Source organism: Haematobia irritans, chromosome 2 (assembly GCF_050003625.1).
Source record: "Haematobia irritans isolate KBUSLIRL chromosome 2, ASM5000362v1, whole genome shotgun sequence".
Taxonomy (NCBI): Eukaryota; Metazoa; Arthropoda; class Insecta; order Diptera; family Muscidae; genus Haematobia; species Haematobia irritans.
In genome coordinates, this window is record NC_134398.1 from 203,661,234 (window position 1) to 203,683,172 (window position 21,939).

General features: G+C 25.7%; 2 protein-coding genes across 5 annotated transcripts in view; one reads left to right on the forward strand and one right to left on the reverse strand.

The window, feature by feature from the left end:
• MESR3 (misexpression suppressor of ras 3) overlaps positions 1–21,939 on the reverse strand; it is a 370,784-nt gene that overhangs the window by 78,950 nt on the left and 269,895 nt on the right. The window lies entirely within an intron of this gene.
• On the forward strand, positions 101–8,001 carry Cyp310a1 (Cytochrome P450 310a1). Its single transcript, XM_075297224.1, has 5 exons — positions 101–904; positions 2,500–2,622; positions 6,946–7,382; positions 7,439–7,687; positions 7,759–8,001. The coding sequence occupies exons 1-5, from the start codon at positions 399–401 to the stop codon at positions 7,935–7,937; spliced, it is 1,494 nt and encodes a 497-aa protein (XP_075153339.1). The 5' UTR covers positions 101–398; the 3' UTR covers positions 7,938–8,001.

Below are 21,939 nucleotides of genomic sequence, written 5' to 3' on the forward strand. Positions count from 1 at the left end.
CATAAAGACTTTCGCTTTCAGTTGAGTTTTAAAAGAACGACAACAACAAAAATTGGCAAATTACAATTTTCCCATTTTTTGTTTTCCAAAGACTCTGCTGCTCATGCCTTCAGTCAGACGCTAAAGCTGCTGTTGAGCAGTTTAAACGCGACGATCGATCGACCTGTGCACCCCGATGCCAGTGGCACAATCTGTGGAACAACAACAAAACTTGTTCTTAAACTTGGCAACGGGCCGGCAAATACAAACAACAACAACAAAAAAGAGAAACATAAAGCCGGCAGCTTGCCAGAACAAAATCCATTGATCTGAAGCCACCACAGTGTTGCTGGTGGCGTTCAATCAAAACTTCGATAATCTCAAGCTATCACTTGCGTTTTATCAGCTGAGGTATCAGCATGTGGCTTCTAATTCCCATATTGGCATACTGTGTGATCTTCCTCTACATCAGACACATCTACAGTTATTGGCGCCGCAAAGGGTTTCCCCATGAGAAATCCGGTGTTCACTGGTCTTTCATACGAGCCATCTATAATCGTGAGTTCCACTATAGTGAGGCCATCAATAGTTTCTATCGAACGGGCAAAGAGCGTTTTGTGGGAATCTATTGTTTTTTTCGTCCCGTTCTTATGATCCGGGATTTGACCTTGGCCCGTACATTGTTGGAGAATCAAGGTGGCCATTTTAACGATACCAAATGGGATTATGTGAAGAGTTATCGTAAATACAATCTACTGGAGAAATTATCACCGATATTTGCCATGAGTCGTTTGGAGGCTGTCTTTCGTAATATCGAAAAAGTCGGTGAGAATATGGTGAATCATTTGAACTTGGGACCTATGGCTAGTGGTAGTAGCATTTTGGCAGATGTCTGTTGTGTTGATATGCAGCAATTGTTGAGAATGTAAGTTAAGCTTGTCCATGAGATAAGGTGAGAGTGTGAGAGAGAGTGACACAAAGGCGAAGAGAGCTTATCAATGTTTGGCTATAAATACAAATTTTAAAATAATTTTCATTAAATCACTTAAGCTATGATCTACACAGAAAAAAAAACTAAATAGTTTTAGGGGAAAATTAACTATTTCGTGGGAAAATTTAACTGCAGTGAATTAAAAAAAAAAACTCTCTTACAAAAACTACAATCATAGAAGTGGAGAAAAACCAAATAAAAGTAATGGCATTCCATAGCATTATATTACGAGAAAAAATTTTGCCAACCATGTAGCGGAATCGGTTTTCTACATCAAAAAAAGACTCCGAACAATTAACGATTTTGCAAAATAACGGAACTTCCAGCTTAGATAGTGACTTTTATTGGTAAAAAACAGTTAATCTGTGTTTTCGTAATTTGTTGTTTGTTGAAGGTAAGAAGTTAAGATAATATATGGGGACAGTGAGAGTGCGAGTAAGAGTGTGAGAGAGAGTGACACAGAGACAAAGAGAGCTTATCAATGTGTGGCTATAAATACAAATTTTTAAATAATTCTTATTTGCTCACTCTATGATCTACACAGAAAAAAAACTAAACTGTTTTATAGGAAAAATGAACTATTTCGTGTGAAAATGTATTTACATTGAATTAAAAAAATCTCTCTCTTAGAAAAACTATGGCTAGTGATAGTAGAATTTTGGCAGATGTCTGTTGTGTTGATATGCCGCAATTGTTGAGAATGTAAGTTAAGCTTGTCCATGAGATAAGGTGAGAGTGTGAGAGAGAGTGACACAAAGGCGAAGAGAGCTTATCAATGTTTGGCTATAAATACAAATTTTAAAATAATTCTATGATCTACACAGAAAAAAAAACTAAAATGTTTAATGAGAAAAAATGAACTAATTCCTGTGAAATTTAAATACAGTGATTAATAAAATCTCTCTCTTATAGAAACTATATATTTTACTACAATAATAGAAGTGGAATACAAACGACTAAATTACAAATACAAGTTATGACATTCCATACATGGTTGCCACACGAGCCGAAAAATAATCTACCAATAGTTGGAGAAACTTTTACCAAAAAAACTACCAAACAAAAAAATATTATTTTGTCAAAATTTTATTTCTATAGAAAATTTTGTCAAAATGTTATTTCTATGCAAAAAAAAACTTTATTTCTATAGGAAATTTTCTCAAAATTTTATTTTTATTTAACTTAGATACTAAAACACCATTGTACCAAATTTTGATATATTGTGGTAAGGCAAGGGAAGCTTGGCCATCGTTTTGAAAAGAAAATTGTTTTAGCTTTGAATAAATTTCCCAAAAATTATTTAATTTGTAATTGCTGGAAACTTGAAATCTACTCATGAAATAAAAATCGCTCCATAAACCGATAACAGTCTTTGCCAATGGAAGCCATTATCAAAGTTCCGTTATTTAAAAAAAAAACCTCATTGTACCGAGACTCTTTTCTGTGTACCCTATTTTCCTTTTTATTTCGTTTTTTTTTTGTTTTTGGATTTTATTCCTTTTCATTCATTGTTTTTTTTTCAATTTCAGTTACTCTGTAAACATTATCGCCAATCTTATCTACGGTCTGGACATTGATGTTTTCAAACAATCCGATTCAGTTTTCCGTCATTATGCCGACAATTCTTTACACAAATCTGGATTTAATTCATAGTAAGTATTCAATGTATTTCCTAATGTCTACTTTATTATTTACTTTGTTTCTTAATTTGTAATAATTTTACAAGAGATAAGAAAACAATTAAGAAATGGCCCGAAGAGCGAAGCTCATATACCCTGGATCATTCATAATTTGAAAATCTGATATCAAAAAGATCTTTCTGCTCAAAAAGTACACCTGAGAGATTGCAAGATGGTTGGGATGAATGATCGTTTCGTTTCTATAGAATTTTTTTTGTAAAATTTTAATTCTATTGAAAATTTTTCCAAATTTTATTTCTATGGAAATTTTTTGCAAAATTTTATTTCTATAGACAATTTTTGCAAAATTTTATTTTTATAGAAAGTTTGTGCAAAATTTTATTTTTGTAGAAAATTTTAGCAAAATTTTATTTCTACAGAAAGTTTGTGCAAAATTTTATTTCCATAGAATATTTTTGCAAAATTTTATTTCTATAGAAAACTTTTGCAAAAATTTCTATAGAAAATTTTTGCAAAATTTTATTTCTGCAGAAAGCTTTTGCAAAAATTTTATTTCTATAGAAAACTTTTGAAAAATTGTATTTCTATCGAAAACTTTTGCAAAATTTTATTTCTATAGAAAATTTTTGCAAAATTTTATTTCTATAGAAAATTTTTGCAACATTTTATTTCTTGAAAACTTTTGCAAAAAATTTTTTTATAAACAATTTTCTTAAAATTTTATTTCTATAGAAAACTTTTGCAAAATTTTATTTCTATAGAAAATGTTTGCAAAATATTATGTCTATAGAAAATTTTGTCTAAATTTTATTTCAAAAATTTTATTTCTATAGTAATTTTTGTCCTCTGTTGGTTAAGCTACACTTGTAGTTTAGTCAATGCATGGCTTTAAGCTGAGATCAAAAACAACAATAAATTTTATTTCTATAGAAAACTTTTGCAATATTTTATTTCTAAGAAAACTTTTGCAAAAATTTTTATTTTTATAAACAATTTTCTTAAAATTTTATTTCTATTGAAAACTTTTGCAAAATTTTATTTCTTTAGAAAATTTTTGTAAAATTTTATTTCTATGGAAAATTTTGTGAAAATTTTATTTCTTCAGAAAATATGGAAAATTTTTGCAAAATTTTATTTCTATAGAAAATTTTTGCAAAATTTTAATTCTATAGAAAATTGTTGCAAAATTTTATTTCTATAAGAAATTTTGTCAATAATTTATTTCTATAGAAAGTTTTGTCAAAATTTTTTTCTATAGAAATTTTGTCTACATTTTATTTCTATAGATAATTTTTTTTAATAATTTTTATTTCTATAGAAATTGTTTGCAAAATTTTGTTTCTATAGAAAATTCAATCAAAATGTTATTTCTATAGAAAATTTTTGCAAAATTTTATTTCTATAGAAAGTTTGTGTAAAATTTTATTTCCATTGGAAATTTTTGAAAAATTTTATTTCTATCGAAAATTCTTGCAAAATTTTATTTCAATAAAATTTTTTGCAAATTTTTATTTCTATAGAAAATTTTATCAAAATTTTATTTTGTAGAAAAATTTGACAAATTTTATTTTAATAAAAAAATTTGTCAAAATTTTAGTTCTCCAGAAAATTTTGTCAATATTTTATTTCTATAGAAAATTTTCGCAAAATTTTACTTCAATGGAAAATTTTTGCAAAATTTTATTTCTATAGAAAATTTTTGCAAAAACAATTTCTATAGAAATTGTTTGCAAATTTTTATTCCTAAAGAAAATTTTTGCAAAATTTTATTTCTACAGAAATTGTCTGCAAATTTTTATTTCTAAAGAAAATTTTTGCAAAATTTTATTTCAATAGAAATTGTTTGCAAAATTTTATTTCTATAGAAAAGTTTTGCAAAATTTTATTTCTAAAGAAAATTTTTGCAAAATTTTATCTCTATAGAAATTGTTTGCAAAATTTTATTTCTAAAGAAAATTTTTGCAAAATTTTCTTTCTAAAGAAAATTTTTGCAAAATTTTATTTCTATAGAAATTGTTTGCAAATTTTTATTTCTAAAGAAAATTTTTCCAAAATTTTATTTCTATAGAAATTGTTTGCAAAATTTTATTGCTATAGAAATTGTTTGCAAATTTTTATTTCTAAAGAAAATTTTTGCAAAATTTTATTTCTATAGAAATTGTTTGCAAAATTTTATTTCTATAGAAAAGTTTTGCAAAATTTTATTTCCAAAGAAAATTTTTGCAAAAATTTAGTTCTTTACAAAATTTTGTCAAAACTTTATTGCTATAGAAAATTTTTGCAAAAATTTATTTCTATAGAAAATTTTTGCTAAATTTTATTTATATAGAAAATTTTACTGCTTTAGAACGTTTTTGCAAAATATTATTTCTATAGAACATTTTGTCAAAATTTTATTTTTGTTGTTTTTATTGCAGCTTAAAACCATACATTGACTAAACTACAAACGTAGCTTAACCAACAGAGGAAAAGAATGTTTGTCAAATTTATTTGGGCAAAGCCCTATAGACTGCAAGATGGTTGGATGGACGCACGTTTCGGAATTACCACATTCCTCATCAGCATCCTCTACTTGCAGCAAAACTATCAACCAATTATCAGAATAAATTCAGGCAGTTCATTAAACCCAACAATGAACCACACTTGAATCTCCCGAAAAGAATTTATTCTGATAATTGGTTGATAGTTTTGCTGCAAGTAGAGGATGCTGATGAGGAATGTGGTAATTCCGAAACGTGCGTCCATCCAACCATATATAGTCTATAGGGCTTTGCCCAAATAAATTTGACAAACATTCTTTTCCTCTGTTGGTTAAGCTACGTTTGTAGTTTAGTCAATGTATGGTTTTAAGCTGCAATAAAAACAACAATGCTTAAAGAACAAACCCAACAATAACAAAAAGAATGGAAAATTTTATTTTTATAAAAAATTTTTGCAAAATTATAGAAAATTTTTGCAAAATTTTAATTCTATAGAAAATTTTTGTAAAATTTAATTTCTATAGCAAATTTTTGTAAAATTTTATTTCTATAGATAATTTTTGCAAAATTTTATTTCGTTAGAAAATATGGAAAATTTTGTCAAAATTTTATTTCTATAAAAAATTTTGTCAAAATATTATTTCTATAAGAAATTTTGTCAAAAATTTATTTCTATAGAAACTTTCGTCCAAATTTTTTTCTATAGGAAATTTTGTCTACATTTTATTTCTATAGATAATTTTTTCAAAAATTTTTATTTTTATAGAGAAGTTCCTAATTATTTTATTTCTATAGTAATTGTTTGCAAAATTTTATGTCTATAGAAAATTTTTGCAAAATTTTATTTCTATAGCAATTTTTTGTAAAATTTTATTTCTAAACAGAATTTTGTCAAAATTTTTTTTTTCTATAGAAAATTTTCGCAAAATTTTAGATCAATGGAAAATTTTTGCAAAATTGTATTTCTATAGAAATTGTTTGCAAAATTTTATTTCTATAGAAAAAATTTGCAAAATTTTATTTCTAAAGAAAATGTTTGCAAAATTTTATTTTATAGTAAGAATTTTCAAAATGTTACTGCTTTAGAACGTTTTCGCAAAATATTATTTCGATAGAAAATTTTTGCTAAATTTTAGTTCTTTAGAAAATTTTGTGAAAATTTTATTTCTATAGAAAATTTTTGCAAAAAAAATATTTCTATAGAAAATGTTTGCCAAATTTTATTTATATAGAAAATTGTACTGCTTTGGAACGTTTTTGCAAAATATCATTTCTATAGAAAATTTTTGCAAAATTTTATTTCTATAGAACATTTTGTCAAAATTTTATTTCTATAGCAATTTTTTGTAAAATTTTATTTCTATAGCAATTTTTTGTCAAATTTTATTCCTATAGAAAATTTTGTCAAAATTTTATTTCTATAGAAATTCTTGCTAAATTTTAGTTCTATAGAAAATTCTTGCAAAATGTTATTTCTATACAAAATTTTTGCAAAATTTTATTTCTATAGAAAATTTTTGCAAAATTTTATTTCTATAGAAAATTTTTGAAAAATTTTATTTCAATAGAAAATTTTAGCAAAAATTTATTTCTATAGAAAATTTTTGCAAAATTTTGTTTCTATAGAAAATTGTGGCAAAATTTTATTTCTATAGAAAATTCTTGCAAAATTTTATTTCTATAGAAAATTGTGGCAAAATTTTATTTCAATAGAAAATTTTTGCAAAAATTTATTTATGTAGACAATTTTTTGCAAACTTTTATTTCTATAGAATATTTTTTTTATCTGTGAACTGAATTTTCCTCCTTATCAATTACTTGCACCTTAATTTTATTCATTCTCGTTTTCCCTCAGCACCTTCAATCGCCTGCCAAAAAAATCATCCCTTACCTATCGCCTACGGGATATTGTTCGCAAAAGTGTTGAGTTGCGTGAAGAAGGTGGGACAATACGCAAAGATTTACTCCAACTATTGGTGAAGTTTCGTAATGGCAACGATATTGAGATTAAGGATAAACTCAATTGGCACATAGAAATCGTATTCGAAAGAGAAAAAGTTCTATCGATTAAGAAAATGGCACGCATCAATGAATATTTGCTGGAATGTGGTATGGGAACTGTGGCCTCAACAGCGGTATTTACCCTCTATGAGTTACTAATGCAACCTGATCTAATGGAAAAAGTGCGAGGGGAAATGAAAAAGGTCCAGGCCTCAGATACGGCAGTCGATAAACAAAAATCTATCTATGATCAATTGAAACAAATGAAATTTTTGGATTTATGTATACAAGGTAAGGCGTAGTTATATTTTCATTTTTTCCTTTCTCTAATGTCGTTTTATTCCCAGAAACTATACGCAAATATCCCAGTGTCCCTACCATAGAACGCACTTGCCGCAAACCCTATCCCATACCAAATAGCAAACATATCTTGAGTGAGGGTAAATCGTTTATAGTGCCCCTTTTGGCCATACAAAGAGATGAGAAATATTTCCAGGATCCTTTGCAATATAAACCCCAAAGATTTCTCAAGGATACCAATGGTAATAAAGGAGAAAATTTCATAGGGTTTGGTTTGGGGGCGAAGACATGTATTGGTGAGATGGTACAAATAAAAACAGGGAATATTTTTTTAATAATTGTAATTTGTTTTTTTTTTTTCTTACAGCTCACAATTTTGTTAAATTAGTTGTTAAATATGTTTTAACCACACTCTTGTTCAACTATCATATGGAATTGGTGCCTACCGATAATTTTGATATTTGCTATGATGACACACCCTTTATAAAATCGGTACATGGTCTTAAAGTAAAGTTAAGGCCAGCAAAAATAAAATTTGAAATTTAAATTGAAACCGTCCAAAATTTGGCTGCTTTAGATATTGTAAGAAAATAAAAATAATTTATTAAAATTTTTTATTGTAGAATTTTTTTGGTCAAAAAAAGCAAAGGCAAAAATTCTTGTTACTTAATAATCTTGAAGGATATTTTTTTGAAAAAATTATAAATTCTGATTATTAAATGGCAAGGTAATTTGTATTTCCATAAGAGAAAAACTTGCAAATGTGTGTTTCCTCCAAAATCGCTTCAAATGAAATATTTTTGCAATGAAATGAAACCTTTTTGCTTTGAAATGGAACTATTACTATTTCAAATGATTCTTTTTGTAACTCAAATGAAATTTCCGTCATACTGTCAATGTATTTTTTGTTACCGTTGCATAGGTTTTTGGGATTGTAATGAGAAACAAAAAAAAAACTTTTGGTCTTTTGCAAAAGTCGATTTTTGCATAAGACCATTTTTCCCCACGTTTGGTTAAGTCAATTTTTCCACAATTATGCAAATGTTGAATTTTGGATATATATTTTTATACCCTCCATCATAGGATGAGGGGTATATAAACTTTGTAATTCCGCCTGTAACACATTGAAATAGTGCTCTAAGACCCTATAAAGTATATATATTCTGGGTAGTGGTGAAATTCTGAGTCAATCTTGCCACGTCCGTCTATCTGTTGAAATCACGCTAACTTCCGAACGAAATAAGCTTTCGAATTGAAACTTGACACAAGTAGTTGTTATTGATGTAGGTCGGTATTGCAAATGGGTTATATCGGACCATGTTTACGTATAGCACTCATATAAACCGTCCCCCAGATTTGCCTTGCGGAGGTTCTAGGAGGAGCCAATTACACCACATCTTGTTGAAATTTGGTACGTGGTGTTACTATATGACCTTTAATACGCATGCAAAAATTGGTCCATATCGGTCCATAATTATATATAGCCCCCATATAAACCGATCCCCAGATTTGATCTTCGGAGGTTCTTGGAGGAGTAAATTTCATCCGATCCGGTCAAAATTTGAAATTTTCAAAATCGAATTTTGACTAAATGTGTGTGATATCTGCCAAAAATTTATATAGCAATAAAAATTTGACAAACTTTTCTATAGAAATAAAATTTTAACAAAAATTTATATAGCAATAAAAATTTGACAAAATTTTATATAGAAATAAAATTTTAACAAAAATTTTTATAGCAATAAAAAATTGACAAAATTTTCTATAGAAATAAAATTTTAATTTACAATTAATCGTTATTCGAGCTTTATGGACAAATTAGTAGATTAAGGAACTTGATCAATAGAACCATTAAAAAGAAAACCCCAGGTACAAATCTATACACGCCTAGACTGTACATGTTTCTGTTCGGGCGAATGAACTTTTCTTCAGCCTTTAGAATAGATCTGGGATAGATAACTCAATTTCGGGCAAAAATTTCTATAAAAATAAGATTTTGATAAAAATTTCTATAGAAATAAAATTTTGACAAAAATTTCTATAGAAATAGAATTTTGACAAAAATGTTCTATAGAAATAAAATTTTGAAAAATTTTTCTATAGAAATGAAATTTTGACTAAAATTTTCTATAAAAATAAAATTTTGGAAAAATTTTCTATAGAAATAAAATTTTGCAAGAATTTTATATAGTAATAAAAATTTGCAGGAATTCTATATAGTAAAAAAAGTTGACAAATTTTCTATAAAAATAAAAGTTTGACAAAATGTTCTGTAGAAATAAAATTATGAAAAAATTTTCTATAAACATAAAAGTTTGACAAAATTTTTTATAGAAATATAATTTTGACAAGAATTTTCTATAGAAAAAAAAATTAATTTGCAATTAATCATTATTCGAGCTTTATGGACAAATTAAATTAAGGAACTTGATCAATAGAAGCATTAAAACGAAAACGCCAGATACACGCCTAGACTGTACATATTTCAGTTCGGGCGACTGAACTTTTCCACAGCCTTTAGTATAGATCTGGGATAGGTAACTCAATTTTCTATAGAAATAAAATTTTGACAAAAATTTCTATAGAAATATAACTTTGACAAAAATTTTCTATAGAAATAAAATTTTTCAAAATTTTCTATAAAAATAAAAAATTGAAAAAATTTCTATAGAAATAGAATTTTGCAAGAATTTTATACAGTAATAAAATTTTGACAAAAATTTTCTATAGAAATAGAATTTTGAGAAAATTTTTCTATAGAAATAGAATTTTGACAAAAAATTTTTATAGAAATAAAATTTTGACAACATTTTCTATAAAAATAGAATTTTGACAAAAATTTTCTATAGAAATAAAATTTTGTATAGAAATAAAATTTTGAAAAAATTTTGTATAGAAATAAAATTTTAACAAAATTTTCTATAGAAATTAAATTTTGATAAAAATGTCTATAGAAATAAAATCTTGAAAAAAATTTCTATAGAAATAAAATTTTGACAACATTTTCTATAGAAATAGAATTTTGACAAAAATTTTCTATAGAAATAAAATTTTGAAAAAATTTTCTATAGAAATAAAATTTTGCTACAATTTTTTATAATAAAACAAGTATATACCGCCGTAAGTTCGGCCAGGCCGAATCTTATGTACCCTCCACCATGGATTGCGTAGAAACTTATACGAAAGACTGTCATCCACAAATTTCAACTCACATGGTTGTTAAATATCATATACTACCACCACGTACCAAATTTCAACCAGATCGGATGAATTTTGCTTCTCCAAAAGGCACCGGAGGTCAAATCTGGACTGGACTGATAGGAACCAATTCCTGCATGGTTGTTGGATACCCTATACTAACATCACGTACCAAATTTCAACTGAATCAGATGAATTTTGGTCTTCCAAGAGGCTCCGGAGGTTAAATCTGGTGATAGGTTTATATGGGGGCTATATATAATTATGGACCGATATGGACCGATATGGACCAATTTTTGCATGGTTATTAGAGACCATATACTAACACCATGTACCAAATTTCAGCCGGATCGGATGAAATTTGCTTCTCTTAGAGGCTCCGCAAGCCAAATCGGGGGATCGGTTTATATGGGGACTATATATAATTATGGACCGATATGGACCAATTTTTGCATGGTTGTTAGAGACCATATACTAACACCATGTACCATATTTCAGCCGGATCGGATGAAATTTGCTTCTCTTAGAGGCTTCGCAAGCCAAATTTGAGGGTCCGTTTATATGGGGGCTATACGTAAAAGTGGACCGATATGGCCCATTTGCAATACCATCCGACCTTCATCAATAACAACTACTTGTGTCAAGTTTCAAGTCGATAGCTTGTTTCGTTCGGAAGTTAGCGTGATTTCAACAGACGGACGGACGGACGGACATGCTTAGATCGACTCAGAATTTCACCACGACCCAGAATATATATACTTTATGGGGTCTTAGAGCAATATTTCGATGTGTTACAAACGGAATGACAAAGTTAATATACCCCCATCATATGATGTAGGGTATAAAAAGATCGATTAAATACGTATATAATTCAGTTTGCCAAAATTTTCTATAGAAATAATATTTTGACAAAATTTTCTATAGAAATAAAATTTTCACAAAATTTTCTATAGCAATAAAATTTTGACAAAATTTTCTATAGAAATAAAGTTTTGACAAAATTTTTTATAGAAATTAAATTTTAACAAAATTTTTTATAGAAATTAAATTTTAACAAAATTTTCTATAGAAATAAAATTTTAATAAGAATTTTCTATAGAAATAAAATTTTGACGAAATTTTCTATAAAAATAAAATATTGACAAAATGTTCTATAGAAATAAAATTTTGACAAAATTTTCTATAGAAATAAAATTTTGGTATATTATTTTTGGCTCGAGAGGCAACCATGATTATGAACCGATATGGACCAATTTTGGTGTGATTGGAGATCGGCTATATATAACTGTAGACCGATATGGACCAATTTTGGTATGGTTGTTATTTTTAATTTTTATAGAATTTAAATTTTAACAAAATTTTAAAATTTAACAAAATTTTAATAAAAATGTTCTATAGGAATAAAATTTTAATAAAAATTTTCTATAGAAATAAAATTTTGACGAAATTTTCTATAAAAATAAAATTTTCTATAGAAATAAAATTTTGACAAAATTTTCTATAGAAATAAAATTTTGACAAAATTTTCTATAGAAATAAAATTTTGGTAGATTATTTTTGGCTCGAGTGGCAACCATGATTATGAACCGATATGGACCAATTTTTGTGTGATTAGAGATCGGCTATATGTAACTATAGACCGATATGGACAAATTTTGGTATGGTTGTTAACGGCCATGTACTAACACCACATTCCAAATTTGAACCGGATCAGATGAATTTTGCTCCTCCAAGAGGCTCCGGAGGTCAAATCTGGGGATCGGTTTATATGGGGTCTATATAATTATGAACCGATGTGGACCCATTTTTGCATGGTTGTTAGAGACCATATACCATATATTTCACCAGATCGGATGAAATATGCTTCTCTTATAGGCCCTGCAAGCCAAATTCCGTTTATATGGGGGCTATACGTAAAAGTGGACCGATATGGCCCATTTGCAATACCATCCGACCTACATCAATAACAACTATTTGTACCAAGTTTCAAGTCGATAGCTTGTTTCGTTCGGAAGTTAGCGTGATTTCAACAGACGGACGGACGGACGGACATGCTCAGATCGACTCAGAATTTCACCACGACCCAGAATATATATACTTTATGGGGTCTTAGAGCAATATTTCGATGTGTTACAAACGGAATGACAAAGTTAATATACTCCCCATTCTATGGTGGAGGGTATAAAAAAGGGTATAAAAAAGTTTGACAAAATTTTCTATAGAAAAAAATTTTCACAAAATTTTCTATAGAAATAAAATTTTAACAAAATTTTCTATAGAAATAAAATTTTGAAAAAATTTTCTATAGAAATAATATTTTGGCAAAATTTTCTATAGAAATAATATTTTGACAAAATTTTCTATAGAAATAAATTTTGATAAAATTGTCTAGAAATAAAATTTTGATATTTCCAAATTTGTAACGGTAATTCCCTATACTGTAACATGACTCATTGATGCAATATTAACTATCAAAGAAGTGGGAAAAATCGTTAAGATTTTATGTGCTATTAATATGAAAAAGCTAACATGCAATAAAATCCTTGGAATCTTATACTGAAATACTTCCATAGAATATCGCATATCTCACAATGAGATGGCCGAGCCGTTTAATATTCACCTAGTATACTGTACACATGAAAATCTTTGGACTCTGTGTTCCTTAAACCGAAATCACACAGACTTTCACATGAGTCTCAATGAGATAGCTGAGACGTTTAGTATTCGCCGGTATAACATATGAGTGACTGGCTACATGTCCATATCAGGAACCCACAAAGAGGATGATTTCGACTAGGAATTTTCTCGCATATTCCAAGGGAGGGAGCATGTAACCTCCAATTTAACGAAAACCTCTTGTCAAAAGCATTCTTTAAAATTCGAATAATAACTTCATTAATTCGTGGAAACTTGGTTAAGTCTTAAAGTGCCAGTAGTGTTGGGCATAAACATATAAAACAATTAACATGCGATAAAATCTTTGGAGTCTGTGTTCCTAATCCTGAAATAGCCACATAGTCTCTCAATGAGGTGGCTGAGCAGTTTAAAATTGACCGAATATGAGTGACTGGCCCAATGACCACATCAGGAACCTGCAAAAAAAAATTTAGCAATCTAGGAAGCCAGCAGCAAAGCCCATAAATTATCTCCAATTTATGGAAGACCTATTGTCAACAACTTTCTTTGAAATTCAAATAACTCCCTTTGCATGAAAATATTCCACTTGAACATATGACTACTGTTTCACTTCACTTCTATATTCACTTGATTTCTTTTTGCAAAAAAAAAAAAAAAAAAATATTATGGAAATATATGCAAAACGAAGAAAAACTTCCAAGCCCCATAGAACAATACCAAGTTATAGTGTTCATAGGGGTCCCACTACTGATAGTTGTTACAAAAAGGGGGTCCTAGCTAGTAAACAAGCAAAGCTTCACAAAGCCCCTATCAAAATATCTCACTGGGACTGGAATGGCATGCCATAGCAAAGAAAGAAAACAAATTTACATCACATATGAAAATCTCATCAGGAGCAACAAAAAAATAACGCAGAACAAACTATAACATGCACATAAAAATATGAATATTTCTGAAGGAGAAGATTTCTTTAGCTCATTACCCAAGAATCCATCGACACGCATTTGTATTTTATTCTTACTGGTGTATTTTCACATGAAAGTGAAGGAAAATTGCTTGCCTCTCCTCAAACCCAAATGGAGAAATGTAACAGAAATTGTTTTTCATAAATTTCCAGATTACTGATTATTATTATGGATGAAGTAGAAGCAGAAATAGATTCCGAAAAAGTAGAAATATCACACATTTGATCTCACACTTGGAATTTATGTCAATATTATGCATAGTTTGAGACAAACATTGCTTCATATATTCGTAAGTGGTTCAATCTGTGTGGAAAAGTACAAAGGGATGACATTGACTAAAATGCAAAATAATTCAAATTATGATATGAAATTTAGGACAAACGACAAATGAATGCAAATATAGGAATTATTATACAATACAAAGAAAATCCAAACTATCAACAGAAATTTTTGTCAATATTATACTCAGAACAAAGAAATATGTATTTTTCTAATAATTCTAAATAGGGCATTGATACAATTCGAGTGTATTTGTCAAAATTTTATTTCTATAGAAAATTTTGTTAAAATTTTAGTTTTATTGAAAACTCTTTTTCTATAGAAAATTTTGTGAAAGTTTTATTTCTATAAAAAATTTTGTCAAAAATTTATTTCTATAGAAAATTTTGTCAAAATTTTATTTTCTATAGAAAATTTTTGCAAAATTTTATTTTCTACAGAAAATTTTTGCAAAATTTTATATCTATATAAAATTTTGTAAAAATTTTATTTCTATATAAAATTTTGTCAACATTTGATTTCTATAGAAAATTTTGTCTAAATTTTATTTCTATATAAAATTTTGTCTAAATTTTATTTCTATAAAAAATTTTTTCTCAAAATTTTATTTCTATATAAAATTTTGTCAAAGTTTTGTTTTTATAGATAATTTTGTCGACAGTTGATTTCTTTACAAAATTTTCTCAAAATTTTATTTCTATAGAAAATTTGGACAATATTTTATTTCTATAGAAAATTTTGTCTAAATTTTATTTCTATAGAAAATATTGTCAAAATTTTACTTCTATAATTTTGTCGACATTTGATTTCTATAGAAAATTTTGCTAAAAATTTTATTTTCTATAGAAAATGTTTGCAAAATTTTATTTTCTATAGAAAATTTTTGCAATCTTTTGCTTCTATAGAAAATTTTATCAAAATTTCAATTCTATAGAAAATTTTATCAAAATACTATATTTATGTAGAAAATTTTCTCAACATTTTATTTCTATAGACAATTTTGTCAAAATTTAATTTCTAATGAAAATTGTGTCAACATTTGTTTCTATAGAAAATTTTTGAAAAATTTTGTTTCTATAGAAAATATTGTCGACATTTTATTTTTCTCGAAAATTTTCTCAAAATGTTATTTATGTAGAAAATTTTCTCAAAATTTTATTTCTATATAAAATTTTCTCAAAATTTTATTTCTATAGAAAATTTTCTCAAATTTGTATTTCTATATAAAATTTTCTCAAAATGTTATTTCCATAGAAATTTTTATCAAAATTTTATTCTTATAGAAAATTTTCTCAAAATTTTAGTTCTATAGAAAATTTTATCAAAATTTTAATTCTATAGAAAATTTTATCAAAATGTTATATTTATGTAGAAAATTGTCTCAACATTTTATTTCTATAGAACATTTTGTCGAAATTTAATTTCTAATGAAAATTGTGTCAAAATTTTATTTTCTATAGAAATTTTTTGCAAAATTTTGTTTCCATAAAATTTTCTCAAATTTTTATTTCCGTAGAAAGTTTTCTCAATATTTTATTTCTATAGAAAATTTTGTCAAAATTTTATTTCCATAAAAAATTTTGTCAAAATTTTATTTCCATAAAAAATTTTGTCAACATTTTATTTCTATTGGAAATTTTCTCAAAATTTTATTTCTATCGAAAATTTTCTCAAAATTTTATTTCTATAGAACATTTCGATAATATTTTATTTCTATTGAAAATTTTGCCTAAATCTTATTTCTATAGAAAATAATGTCAATATTTTATTTCTATTGAAAATTTTGTCAAAATTTTATTTCTATAGAAATATTGTCAAAATTTTATTTCTATAGAAAATTTTCTCAAAATTTTATTTCTATAGAAAATTTTTTCAATGTTTTGTTTCAATAGATAATTTTGTCGACATTTGATTTCTATAGAAAATTTTGTTAAAATTTTATTTTCTATAGAAAAGTTTTGCAAAATTGTATTTTCTATAGAAAATTTTTGCTAAATGTTGCTTCTATAGAAGATTTTATCAAAATTTTAATTCTATAGAAAATTTTATCAAAATTTTAATTCTATAGAAAATTTTTAAAAATTTTAATTCTATAGGAAATTTTATCAAAATGTTATATTTATGTAGAAACATTTCTCAACATTTTATTTCTATAGAAAATTTTGCCTAAATATAATTTCTAATGAAAATTGCGTCAAAATTTTATTTTTCTATAGAAAATTTTTGAAAAATTTTGTTTCCATAGAGAATTTTGTTGACATTTGATTTTGCTCGAAAATTTTCTCAAAATTTTATTTATGTAGAAAATTTTCTCAAAATTTTATTTCTATATAAAATTTTCTCAAAATTTTATTTCTATAGAAATTTTTCTCAAAATGTTATTTCTATTGAAAATTTTCTTAAAATTTTATTTCTATCGAAAATTTTCTGAAAATTTTATTTCTATAGAACATTTCGACAATATTTTATTTCTATTGAAAATTTTGTCTAAATTTTATTTCTATAGAAAATATTGTCAAAATTTTAGTTCTATAGAAAATATTGTCACAATTTTATTTCCATATAAAATTTTGTAAAGTTTTGTTTCTATAGATAATTTTCTCAAAATTTTATTTCTATAGAACATTTCGATAATATTTTATTTCTATTGAAAATTTTGCCTAAATCTTATGTCTATAGAAAATATTGTCAATATTTTATTCCTATAGAGCATTTTGTCAAAATTTTATTTTCTATAGAAAATTTTTGCAAAATTGTATTTTCTATAGAAAATTTTTGCAAAATGTTGCTTCTATAGAAGATTTTATCAAAATTTTAATTCTATAGAAAATTTTATCAAAATTTTAATTATATAGAAAATTTTATCAAAATGTTATATTTATGTAGAAAAATTTCTCATCATTTTATTTCTATAGAAAATTTTGCAAAAATAAAATTTCTAATGAAAATTGTGTCAAAATTTTATTTTTCTATATAAAATTTTTGAAAAAATTTATTTCTATAGAACAGTTCGACAATATTTTATTTCTATTGAAAATTTTGTCTAATTTTATTTCTATAGAAAATATTGTCAAAATTTTATTTCTATAGAAAATAGAAAATTTTTGCAAAATTTTGCTTCTATAGAAAATTTTCGAAAAATTTTATTTCTATAGAAAAATTTCTCAAAATTTTAATTGTATAGAAAATTTTATCAAAATGTTATATTTATGTAGAAAATTTTCTCAAAATTTTGTTTCTAGAGAAAATTTCTATAGAAATTTTGTCAAAATTTTATTTCTAATGAAAATTGTGTCAACATTTTATTTTCAATAGAAAATTTTTGCCAAATTTTGTTGCTATAGAAAATTTTGTCAAAATTTTATTTCTCCAAAAAATTTTATCAAAATTTTATTTATATTGAAAATTTTTTAAAAATTTTATTTCTATAGAAAATTTTCTTAAAATTTATATTTTGTCAAAATTTTATTTCGATAGAAAATTTTGTTAAAATTTGATTTCTATAGAAAATTTTCTCAAACTTTTATTTCTATAGAAAATTTTCTCAAAATTTTATTTCTATAGAAAATTTTTTCAAAATTTTAGTTTCTACAGAAAATTTTTGCAAAATTTTATTTTCTACAGAAAATTTTTGCAAAATGTTGCCTCTATAGAAAGTTTTATCGAAATGTTATATTTATGTAGAAAATTTTCTCAAAAGTTTATATCTACAGAAAATTTTGTCACAATTTTATCTCTAATGAAAATTGTGTCAAAATTTTATTTTCCATAGAAAATTCTTGCAAAATTTTGTTTCTATAGAAAATTTTGTCGACATTTAATTTCTATAGAAAATTTTATTTATGTAGAAAATTTGCTCAAAATTTTATTTATGTAGAAAATTTTCTCAAAATTTTATTTCTATAGAAAATTTTGTCAAAATTTTATTTCTATAGAAAATTTAGTCTCTGGGATTCAAACTTTGTCATAATATAAAATGGAAAAAAAACGAAAATACATACGACTTAAGTTCTTTTGCCTTCAGGCAGGTTAGCCACCCACTAAAGATTCTAAGGATGTTCCTAGTTTGGCCGTCATATAAAACTTCCAACAAATGAGCAAATTATAATACAGCATGAGACAACACTTTTTTCTTTTTAGGAATAGGATGCAGTCAACATGGTTTGACGATAAGGTAAAACAAATTCATATGATAATCGAATATTAACTAGGTGACATAGATGATGGCGATAAGATATCCTTGTTAGTTTTCCAGACTAGTGATAAAAATAACAACAATTAGCATAAAAGTGAAATAAAATATATGACATGAGAGCATGTCAGGAAGTGAATTCTTGACATTGTTGATGACATATATGGGACAAAAAGATAAGGGGAAAAAATGTTCCTAAGACACAGGTTGGATGTTAGTACACGAATATGTGATAGTAATCAGGAATGTAGAAAAGATATTATTTCAAAATAGAAATAAAATTTTCTATAGAAATAAAATTTTGACAAAATTTTCTATAGAAATAAAATTTTGAAACAAAAAAATTCAATGGAAATAAAATTTTGACAAAATTTTCTATAGAAATAATATTTTGCAAAAGTTTTCGATAGAAATAAAATTTGGACAAAATTTTTTATAGAAATAAAATTTTCTACATAAATAAAACTTTGAAAAAAATTTATATAGCAATAAAATTTTGACAACATTTTCTATAGATAAAAAATTTTCTATACACAAAAAAAAAAAAATTCACGACAATTTTTCCAATTAAAATCTTAATTGAGTTTTAAAAAATATTCAATTAAAAATTTAATTGAATCGACAAATTTTTTAATTGAAACAAATCACTCACCCAAATTAATAGTATCAATTAATTTTTTAATTGGATCAATTTATTTTTTAATTGAGTGTCAATTAATTTTTTAATTGATACTATCATTTCTGTGATTGAAGACATTTCAATTAAAAAATTAATTGGATCAATGAATTTCGTGATTGAATCAGAAAAATATTTTTTTGTGTGTAGACATAGATATTTGACAAAAGTTTCTATAAAAATAAAATATTGGAAAAAATTTCTATATATACAATTTTGACATTATGGAAATAAAATATTGACAAAATTTTCGATAGAAACAAAATTTTGATAAATTTTTCTATAGAAGTAAAAATTTGCAAAAAATTTTCTATAGAAATACAATTCTGCAAAATTCCCTATACCAATAAAATTTTGATACAATTCTATATAGAAATAAAGTTTTGACAAGATTTTCTATAGAAGTAAAATTTTTCACAAATTTGTTTAGAAATAAAATTTTGACAAAATTTTCTATAGAGAAGAAATTTTAACAATTTTTTTTTTAGATATACATTTTTCTATCGAAATACACTTTGACAACATAGAAATAAAATTTTGAAAAATTTGCTATAGAAATAACATTTTGACAAAATTTTCTATATAACTAAAATTTAGACAAAATTTTTCAAAGAAATAAAATTTAGAAAAAAAAAAATTCTACAGAAACTAATTTTTGTTTTTTATTTCTAGAGAAATAAAATTTTGCAAAACTTTTCTACAGAAACAGAAATTTTCTATAGAAATCAAATTTTGACAAAATGTTTTATAGAAATAAAATTTTGATAAATTTTTTTATAGAAATAAAATTTGATAAAATTTTTTATAGAAATAAAATTTGGATAAAATTTTTTATAGAAATAAAATTTTGATAAAATTTTTTGTAGAAATAAAATTTTGATAAAATTTTTTATAGAAATAAAAATTTGATAACATTTTTGATAGAAATAAAATTTTGATAAAATTTTTTATAGAAATAAAATTTTGATAAAATTTTTTATAGAAATAAAATTTTGTAGAATTTTTTATAGAAATAAAATTTTGATAAAATTTTTTATAGAAATAAAATTTTGATAAAATTTTTTATAGAAATAAAATTTTGATGGAATTTTTTATAGAAATAAAATTTTGATAAAATTTTTTATAGAAATAAAATTTTGACAAAATTTCTATAGAAATAATAATTACACACCATTTTATGTTTCTCTTCATATATCAAATTATGGCAATTTTGAGCCACGAGAGCCACGGTGGTGCAATGGTTAGCATGCCCGCCTTGCATACACTAGGCCGTGGGTTCGACTTCTGCTTCGACCGAACACCAACAATTTTTTCAGCGGTGGATTATCCCACCTCAGTAATGCTGGTGGCCAAGGTTGGCCTGTCACAAACTGTGACTTTTGCGACATACATTTGCGACGGTATAATACGTATGTCGCAAAAGTCGTAAACCTACTGCAGAAAACCAAATTTTGAATAGAAGAAATCCTGAAAATTTTTTAATTTAGTTTGACAGCATTCGCTGTGAGTTTCTGCAGAAATTTGTGAAAGTTTTCCTATGGTCAGGTGGTATCGAAATTCCCGTTGGTGAGTGTGAAAAATACCTTGGGGTTATATTGGACAGGATACTGAACTTAAAGCTAAGAAAGGACGAGTAAATCCACGGTTACCCTGTACTCGTGCAAAAGGCAATAGGGAAAATGTGGGGACTGAAACCGAAAATTGTCAACATTCCTAAGAATTGAAACTTCTTCGCACATACCATCGTCATGGATATCATCGAATTCGCTGCCTAGCTGACGCGGCTAAAGTTTTTCAGTTTGCGACTTTTGTTACTTTTTCTACATTTACGACGCGTATTGACGTTTACGACGTTTACGACTTTGCGACAGTCGCAAACCTAAAAAAGTTTGATACAGACCATCTCTGCTGGTGACATATCTGAGGGTTTCAAAGCTTCTCTAAGTGGTTTCACTGCAATGTGGAACACCGTTCGGACTCGGCTATAAAAAGCAGGTCACTTGTCATTGAGGTTAACATGGAATCGGGCAGCACTCAGTGATAAGAGAAAAGTTCACCAATGTGGTATCACAATGGACTGAATAGTCTAAGTGAGCCTGATACATCGGGCTGCCACCTAACCTAACCTAGGGCTTTAAATGAATTTAACAGAATTTGTAATTCCAATATATAGACTTGTTTGGACTCTTAAATAATTTTGTAACTATGTTAGATATTATATATTTTTAAACAAATATTATACTAATATAGTTATCTATTTTATAGTATATTGTATATGATTATACAAATAATATGCTTTGTAAAGTAATTGCTTTGACTTAAATAAATAAAATGTCTATAGATATAAAATATTGAAAAAATTTTCAGTCAACATATTTTTTTTTTATACAAATAACATTTTTTTACAAAATTTTCTATACACATACAAATTTGACAAAATTTTCTATAGAAATTTTTTATAAGCAAATTAGAACAAAGTATGTTATATTAAATTCAAGCAAATGTTGCTGTGTTATATAAAAAATTTAAGACTCCAATTGCATTTTTTTCGATTTTGTTACCTTCTCGACTAGTCTTTAATTATTAAATTTCATTGCATAT